The sequence below is a fragment of the Arachis hypogaea genome, chromosome 18 (genome assembly GCF_003086295.3).
Source record: "Arachis hypogaea cultivar Tifrunner chromosome 18, arahy.Tifrunner.gnm2.J5K5, whole genome shotgun sequence".
NCBI lineage: Eukaryota > Viridiplantae > Streptophyta > Magnoliopsida > Fabales > Fabaceae > Arachis > Arachis hypogaea.
The window spans coordinates 111,385,266-111,395,256 of NC_092053.1; the positions used below are offsets into that span (position 1 = coordinate 111,385,266).

Genomic DNA, 9,991 nt, shown 5'->3' on the forward strand with positions numbered 1-9,991 from the left:
CATAATCATGGCTCCGCCGTAACACGGCAATAATCTAGTCATTCGACTCACGGTTAAATCCATAACCAGCCAATTCATTAACAATTACGGCCCTTCGGCCCATGGCACAACAAGCACTTCCACCGCCATCCTCCGCATCTCACATAATCATCTTTGATCCTCATTGATCATTCATTTTTCCCTTGCTTCACTCGCAAGTTACCACATTTACTAGCCCCTTGCCTCATTGCTAGACATATTATAATGATTTAAGACATAAGTGGTGAGATTGGAGGCTTAGAAGTATGAAATTTGGCTTTTAAAACTCAAAAATCAACTTTGGGATGAAAACAGGGCCACGCGTACGCGCACTCCACGTGCAGGCGTGGATGGCCACAAAATCTCATCGACGCGCAAGCATCATATGCGCAGATGCGTGGGTTGAAAAATAGCCAAACGACGCGCGAGCGTCAACCACGCGTACGCGTGGGTGCTCTTGCGCCCAAGGCACAAAACTGGCATAACTCTGGCACAAGTCTCGGGAAAATGGCTGGGCATTTGGTGCAGCGCATCGACGCGCCCGCGCACACCACGCGCACGCGTGGATGGTGCTTTCTTGAAGAACGGCGCGTACGCGCCAAGTGCGCCTATGCGCGGAGGGTCATTCTGCTAAAAATTTTCTAAGTTAAAAGCTGCAGAATTCACAGATTCAACCCCCAATCTTCCGACGGACATAACTTTCTCATTTTAAATCGTTTTTCACCCGTTCTTCGAACGGCATGGACATCCCGGGTCCAATTTCATTTCTAAATAGATTTGGCACAAATCAAAGATCCGTAGTCCAAGTTATGCCCCGTCAAAGTATGCCCAAAGACCATGTTTTCATACAAAACCATAAAGTGCCATTTTCAAAACAAGCCACTTTCAACTCTTTTCAAAATCAATCAAAACATGCCAATTTCATCCCTTTTCTTTGAAATCAACCAAAATATACCAAAATCAACATCAAGCCATCCTCAACTCACACATTAACATTTTACCAAATTTTCTAAAATCACCATCTAACCCTTTTAACACTTCTCAATCAAATGGCTAAAGGACAAACATAATATCATGTCATACATCCTCCCTCATCCCAATTTCCAATAATACCATTTCCAATCAACCATTATTATACATAATCAACATCATACTCATCATCAACATGGTACCACCCACCAATTCAACCTTAATCATTCATCAAGCATATATCACAACATGCATTTTCTTATATATCACAAAATCAAGGCATCAATATTCATAATCACATATATGATCACATCATATATCTCAACCATTTAACAACATCAACCATTCAATGCCTATCTTAGGGCCTCTAGCCTAAGTATTTCCTACCACATTACATATTAGATACGAGAAACCGAGACCATACCTTAGCCGATTTTCCAAGCTCAACCGGAGCACTTCCAAACCACTTGTCCACAAGCTTTCAAGGTATCAACACCTCCAAGAACAGATTTTATCACACAAAACCCTTTTCCAAGCTTTCCAAAATCACCAATCAAGCTCCAATATTCACATATACACAACCTAAGCCACAATCATCATACCCATACACAACATCTCAATACCCAACATCATAGAACAACAAATTACACTAGGGTTGAGAATCTTACCACACCCAAGGTCCAAGGAGACAAGATTAACCTTCTCCTTCAAGAGAGTTGGGTCCTATAACATCAAAGAGCCCAAAATCTCAATATTTCATCCATGAAACTCGAAAACAAGAGCTGGAATTTCGAAGAGCAAAACGTGGCTTACCTTAAGGTTGATTGCATGGGTTTTGTAGAGCTCTACGCGGTGAACGCGTGGCCGCAAACGGTGCAGCAATCGGAGCTCTAAATCAAAAGTTATGGTGGTTTGAAGATCAACCAAGGGAGAGAACTTGAGAGAGTGTTCTTCCCACCATGGCCTCCATTTTCAGCGTGTGAGTGTCTCAAGTGAGGAGAGAGAGTGCTGAAAACTAGAGTTTTGGTTTAGTTTAGTTGGGCCAAGGGCCCACTTTGGGTCCGGTTGGCCCGGTTTGGTCCGTTCGGTCCAATCTTGGTCCGATTTCTATAAAATTGGTAACGAAATTCTCGTCTCAATCTCCTCTATCATCTTTAGCCATACAAATCACATTTTTGACTTTCTAGAATAAATTTTCATTTATGAGTTAATTAGCCGTTAATTAACCGGATCTTACATTATATATGTTATTAATTAATATTTCATAGTATCAATTATTGATAGAAATTATTAATAAATTGACTGAAGAACAAATATAATTAATTTTTAATTTTTACTTGACTAATTTAATTAAAAAATAGAACAAATTTAAAAAATATCTCAATTTTAAGAACTAATTTCACTATTATTTCTGTAAATAAACCTTTAGAACTCATATAAAGAGTTTGTATGTTTTTATATTGTAGATAATTAAATAATCCTTTAAAATTCTTTTAGAAGAATTTCAAGTATATTAAACATATTAATATTGTAATAATTTTAATTATTTTAATTATAAAAAATATATGTAATATATATTAATCAAAATTAACCGTTAGAATTATTAAAATACAGTTATTCGGTGTACATGTGAAAACTTTCCAATCCTTTTAAACTCTACTCGTCATTTTTTAACCTCTGTGCAGCTATTCAGCTGAACCTGGCCCGAATCTTATACGAGATAACTAGATAAGACACATATATAAGGAAAGGTGACGCATTCAAGAAACGCATCATATTCAATTCCTCTGTGATTGTTTGCTTCTTGTTATTCTGTGTTTGCAGAGTTGAAAGATGCCGCTGAAGGTGTTGGAGGCCACAGTTTCGAGCTTTGATGGGGTCTTTGAGAAGTTCCGATCAGAAACTTCCAACAACAAAGCCAATCTCATCCTGTTCTTGGCTGATAAGGACCCTGCCACCTCTCTCAGCTGGTGCCCTGGTATGCTATTATTATTCCTCTTCTTTTCTTTTCTTTTTTCTTCTTTTTTTTTTTTATCCGGCGGTCTTTCCAGTTCGTTACCAGATTATGAATTTCATATAACATACTTGTGTTCAACCCAGATGGAATCTTTCAAAGAATTGTAATTGTTTTGTATTTTGTGTACATTCTTTTATTAGGGAAATCTTGAATTTCGTACACACCGATCAAATGTAAAACATAAAAAATAAAAAATAAATCGTGCATTCATAATGCACCGTTTTCCATCTATGGAGCATTTGACACTAGTGAGAATTCTCAGCACAGTAGAGGGAAGTCCTAATAGGTAGAGAAGAAGACAGAATCTTTTAAACCCTAAACCCCCAAAACTGGGAGAAGATATTTTTCTGATTGCTGGGGAAGAAAAGATGCTTTTTGCTTATGGTAATGATCACTATTCGTCATTTACCAATTTAAAATTTAAGATAAAACAAAACAAAATATGTGTTACTATAAAGCATTTGACACCATCGGTGAGAATTCTCAGCACAGCAGGAAGTCGTAAAGGGTTTTTAGTAAGATGTGCCTTTAGGGCACAAGTTAAAGTTATCAATTAAAGTTTTTATAGAAAAAGATGCAAAGTTGAATTTCTATGGCATTGGATATGAATTTATTAAAATAAAAGGTTTGAAAATTTCTTCTAATAGTAACCTTAACATGCTCTTAGGGCACAAAATAGTTAAATCCAATCCTAAAAATGGTAGAAAAAGACAGAATCTCTTAACCCCCAAAACTGGGAGAAGATATTTTTCTGCTTGTTGGGGGAAGAAAAGACTTTTTGTTTATGGTAGTGATAAGTGATTTTCCATTTACCGATTTAAATTTTTAAGATTAAACAAAATAAAGCCAAGATCAGATTATGTTGCTTAGACAAGGTAGATTTCCAAGTTCCAACAAATTCAGGCAGTAGCAGAATTCATGAATGGTGAACACTCACATGCAGTTATTTTCATGTGAAGTTAATAGTTGAGAGTCGTTAGATAATAATTTAGTCAAACATGTCAAATTATCTAACAGTTTTCAACTAATAGCTTCGTATGAAAATAATTGCATGTGAGTTTCTACCTTCATAAATATATATGACTGGTGACCTAGTGAAGTGTTGTATGTATCATTAGAATTATTCTTTTTAATATTTGATTCCGTATTCCTAGATTGTGTGAGAGCTGAGCCTGTGATCTACAAGAGGCTGGAGGCCTCACCCGACAATATTGGGATTCTGAAAGCTTATGTTGGGGACAGGCCAACATGGAGGAACCCGCAGCATCCGTGGAGGGTGGATTCCAGGTTCAAGCTTACTGGCGTGCCTACGCTGATCCGTTGGGAGAATGATGTGGTGAAAGGTCGCTTGGAGGACCATGAGGCCCACCTTGAAAACAAGATTGAAGCTCTTCTTAGTGACAAATGATTGCTTTATTTAGTTGGTATACCATATGATTTAATAACACCATCAAGTTCACTCTTTATCAACTTGGACTAGTTGCTTTGCTGCTGAACAAAATAATAGATGGTTCTAATGGTGGAAATCTTAGTCAAATTTGATAAACTCGTAGTGAGTGGTTCTCATATAGTGCTTATGGTTATGTTGTTGAATTTGAGCTTCAATGCTATGCTAAATATTGGCTAATCATCCATGAGACTCTTCCTGCTCTGCGTGGAAAATCTTTCTGAATTTGAAACTGCTACATAAGCATAGTCAATAGTTAGTGTTCTGAATTTGTTTCATGATAAGCAAGTACAAAAAGAGTGCGATATTGAAGACAGAGATAGAGATAAAGATGAAGACATAAATGATTTTGGCAGTAAGTTTTAACATTCGCACTGCCGCTAGAAGTTGTGCTGCCTCTTCCATCGGGGATTAGTTGGAAGTTGAAACAATGTTAGCCACCAATATTTAGCATTTTGTTTTTATTGTACCCACTTTTCAGTTTTCAACTACCAAAAGTGTTACTGAATTCAATGTCTTTGTATTTTCATGTAACTCTTAGAAAACGTTTTCAAACACTCACAAGCATAATTGTGAGAATCGAAGCTCAACCAGCAAGTCACTAGTTGAATGGTTAACTCGGTTTTATATAAATAAAAAATAAGAAGGTAAAATACTAAATTGATCCCTTTACGTTTGGGCGTAATCCTGTTTTGGTCCTTAAGGTTTAAAGTGTCCTATTTGAATCCAAAAAAATTTCATTTAAGTTCAATATAATCCCATTGTGAGGTCATTGTTAAATAATTAACTGAATATCCTACATAACAGTAGTACAAGAACAAGATTGATAATCTGAAGAACAAATACAAGCTCCGGAGGCACAAAATCAACAGTAGATGTATCAATATATTTATTTATTATTTTTTCTTACAATTTAAATGAAATATTTTATAGAACTAAAGAGAATGATAAATAAATGTATTGATGCATTTACGGTTGATTTTGTACCTCTAGAGTTTGTACTTGTTCTTCAAATTATCAACCTTGTTCTTGTATGCTGTTATGTAGGACATTCCGTTAATAAATTAATCAAAAACTTAAAATTAAAATTTGAAATACACTTCTTCACTAATATTTTAAGAATAATCAAGCCATTCTAAAATAATATAGAACAAAAATAATATAAAATCAGCAGCTATTTTATAAAAAAAAAATAATTTGTGACCAATTTGTCGATATAATTAAATAATTATATAAAATTTTATTATTTTTCTCTATCATAAGTATTTTTTATTTTTTATTTTCTTATATTAAAATAACTATTATTTTTAAATTTTAATAATTTATTAATTAGTTTATACCTATTATATTATTATCTCTTATAAGTATTTATTAAAAAATAATATTAATAAATATCATATAATTATAAAAAAAATAAGTAAATTTATAATTAATTTAAAAATGATTGAATTTATAATTAAAATTAAACTAAATTAATAGAAGTAAACTATTTGATAAAAGATTTTTAGATGTATTATAATTTGTATACATATTAACAAGAAGCATGACAAAATGGTGGTTGTTCATACATGCTACATTCTTAATTAATCGAGACGGGTTCAAATCTAAGCGGAAACATTTTGGAATTTACCCGAGTAGTTCGCTTGGACCATTATCACCGGATTTGACCTATTCATTTTGGATTTGATTGGTTTGTACTGGTTTTTTATCTAAGTGGTTCGATTGGATAATTTTTATCGGATTTGACCGGTTTTTACTAGTTCATATAGGTTCTTTACCCGAGTGGTTCAGTTGGACAATTATCATTTGATTTAATCGGTTCACTCCGGCTTTGGTTGGTTTACACACGGTTTCACTTCGAGTTTGACCAGTTTGTATCGGTTCTTTATCTGAGTGGTTCGGTTGGACTATTTTCACCGGGTTTGACCAGTTCATACCAGTTCTTTACCTAAGTGGTTCAGTTGGACCATTATCACCAGATTTGCTTGGTTTTTATTGGTTCATACCGGTTCTTTATCCGAGTTGTTTGGTTGGACCATTTTTACTGGGTTTGATCGATTTTTACCGGTTCACTCTGGTTTTGATCGGTTTCCTCTGAGTTAGACAGGTTTGTACTAGTTCTTTACACGAGTGGTTCGGTTGGACCATTTTCACCGGGTTTGACTGGCTATTACTAGTTTACTCCGAGTTTGACCAGTTCCTACCAGTTCTTTATCCGAGTAGTTTGGTTGGACCATTTTCACTCGGTTTGACTAGATATTACCAGTTCACTCCAATTTTGACCATTTTTCACCGGTTCACTTCGATTTTTATCGATTTTGATCGGTTTTTATCAGTTCACTACGGTTTGATTGGTTTGATTAGATTCTTTACCCAAATTGTTTGGTTGGACCATTTTCACCAAGTTTGACTAATTTTCATTGGTCCACTCTGGTTTTGAATGATTTCCATTGTTTCACTCTGGTTCTTATCGATTTTCACCAGTTCACACCGGTTTTGACTGATTCGATTCGATTCCTTACCTGAATGTTTCGGTTGGACGATTTTTACCGAGTTTGATCAGTTTTCACCAGTTTATATCGGTTCTTTACCCGAGTGGTTCGGTTTGACCATTTTTACCGGTTTGTAGGTTTGTACCGATTCTCTACCCAAGTGGTTTGGTTGGACTCTTTTCACCGGATTTGATTGGTTTTCACCGATTCATTTCGTTTTTGACCAGTTCGTACCGGTTCTTTACCCAAGTATTTTGGTTGGACCATTTTCACCAGGTTTGACTAGTTTTTACTGGTTCGTATCGGTTCTTTACCCAAGTGGTTTGGGTGGACTATTTTTACCAGGTTTGATCATTTTTACTGGTTTCCTCCAGGTTAGACCGGTTTGTACCAGCTCTTTACACAAGTGGTTCAGTTGGACCATTTTCACTAGGTTTGACTAGTTTGTACCGATTCTTTATCTGAGTGGTTCGGTTAGACCATTTTCATCAGATTTGACCGATTTTCACCAATTCATATTGGTTCTTTACCTGAGTGGTTTTGTTAGACCATTTTAACTGGGTTTGACCAGTTTTTACTGGTTCACTCCGGTTTTGACCGTATTCATCATCAACGTTACTCCTACTATGACTACACCTTGTATCTATCTTCAAATCCACACTCTTGGTTCATATGGTTCCACAAGGGAATTTCTCTATAGTTTCCCAAGTAGTTCCAAGTATGGTTTCAAGAGTTCGGACCAATAGAAGCAATTTTTTCGAAGGAAGCTAATATGACTTATGAATATTTTAAAAACAAAACCTCATTTTTAGATTGATATAAGCTGATTTTCTTCATTTCCATTATGGAAATATGCTGGATAATGACCTGGAAATATGACTCTGCAGGATATGAAGACACTCCAAGCGTGTAATATTTAATTCAAAACATAAAAGTAAAATGGTAGAATAAATTTGACCTTAACCTAATCAGTAAAAAGGGCCATTGATAATTGGATGACTATATCTAAAAAAAAAAAGCAGAACCCCTGAGCCAGAGTTTAGGATTTGAAAAAATATCATACGAGAAAGAGACTCGTTTCTTAGCCTATTAAAAACAAATGATGGCTGCCCTTGCAGCAATAACCTTAAAAGAAGAGATCCATAATTCCCTAAAAGCAATAAAAGCAGAACCATCAGATGAAGATGAAGAAGTTCAATCCAACCCAAAACTATACATACTAGACATCCAAGATCCATTTGTAGATTAAAAAAAAGTCCCAAAATCAGAAAAACAGACACCTGTCCAAAACCAAAAAAGAAGTGTCAAGACAGCTCAGAGATCAACAAAAGCACCGCATGCAGAAAACACCAAAAGTTCATCAGCAGAACACATCAACTCCAAGACAGAGTCTCTGAATCAGCCCACAAAAAGAGCAAACAGATTTGCAAAATCAGGGGTTAAATTGTAAAAGAATAAAGAGGATAGCCCGCTATAAAAGGGGAAGGGGGAGGGAGTTGTAAGGTATCCACATTTACATACAATCTCTCATACCCTGAAACACTTTTAATTAAATTCATCCATTAAAGATTTTAAATTAGTCATTTAGTCCTTCTGTCACTTTCGTTGCTAATGGCATCAAAATTTATTGATATGACACGTTAAGTGACACCACAACTGTAAAACCCGGTCAAACCGTAATTAATTAAATAATAAATTAAATAGGAGCAAATATTGTTAGAAAATCTAGCAATCAGAATTTGATAATTTAAATATGATATTTAGACTCAGTGAATTTTTCTGAGTCGGAAAACATAGTTTTCTGAATAAAAATGCGCACTGAAAATTTGACCGGTAGTACCGACTGCAATCTGTCCAATACTGTGGCTGAGAAAATTAATTAGAAGTGAATAGTTTTAAGAAATAAGAATTTATAATTTGGGAAGATAAAAATATTTAAAATACGATTTAAAACTCTAATCTTAGAGGCTTTGGCCCAAAATTGGGCCAACAGACTAAACCAAGTGAACCGGGCCCAAGTGGGCCCAAGACCCAACATGTATAAACATTAATTATGAGCATTTCAGCTCATTTACCCTAAAAAAAGAGGGTAAGGGCGCTGAAATGGAGAAGAGAGGAAGAAGAGAGAAAATCCTAACTTCATCAAACTTCAAATCATCATAACTTTCTCTCCAAAACTCCGATTGACGAGCCGTTTGCGACCACGCGTCACTCTTCTAATCCTTTATAATTCTATCTAAGTTTTGTGGTGAATAATCTACTGTCCTCTGCCCAGTTTTTGTTTCTCTCTTTAAATTCGAATTTGGTTTGGGTTTTGAGGAAATCTTGTGATTTTGGTTGTTTAGGAGTGCTCTAGTATGAGCCATTGGTGAGTTTCGTCAACCAATTTCGTGGATTAAGGTAAGAAACCACCCTCGTGATTTATCAATTTCATGAACCCTGGGTTGATTATAAGTGTGAAAATTGATTATGTTAGAGTATTTGGTGATTTTGGTGCACAATTGGAAGATTGATATTGCTTGAGGAGCTTTGGAGAGGCTTGGAGCTAAGGGTTGGTGGAGACTCTCAAGAAGAAGATCAATTATTTTGGCTACAAGAGGTACGGTTTAAGTTTCATTTAAGTACCGTGTGGTGTGATGAGAATTCTTAGGCTAGATGCCCTTAGGATTAAGTTTGGATTGTGTAAATGGTTGGTACTAATATGCATAGTTGATATGTAATGTAAATTAATGATTGGGTTGAGAATTGTGTGAATTTGTATGTTTGGTGTGTTGAGAATTTGATGAATTGGATAATGAATATCGGTTTGTGGAATATGTATTTAAATTGTGAATTTGGGCCGGAGGCCGTGAATCTTAGGCCGGAGGCCAAAAAGAGGTAAGTAAGGTAAGTTGATGTGTGTATTGTGTGATGATATAAGAGATTGGATGGACTTTAGATATTGAATGTGTGAATAATTAGTTTGGTCATTGAATAATATGGTTTGAGGAATTGAGGTGTGGAATTTGATAGTTTTGGGTGAGATTATGTAGATGAGGTATGTTTGAT

General features: G+C 35.4%; 1 protein-coding gene across 1 annotated transcript; it reads left to right on the forward strand.

Annotated features, from left to right (window-relative positions):
- Positions 1 to 2,451: 2,451 nt before the first annotated feature.
- Positions 2,452 to 4,634, forward strand: LOC112771230 (thioredoxin-like protein Clot). Its single transcript, XM_025815906.3, has 2 exons — positions 2,452 to 2,965; positions 4,159 to 4,634. Exons 1-2 carry the CDS (start codon positions 2,821 to 2,823, stop codon positions 4,410 to 4,412), a joined length of 399 nt encoding a protein of 132 aa, XP_025671691.1. The 5' UTR covers positions 2,452 to 2,820; the 3' UTR covers positions 4,413 to 4,634.
- Positions 4,635 to 9,991: the final 5,357 nt, after the last annotated feature.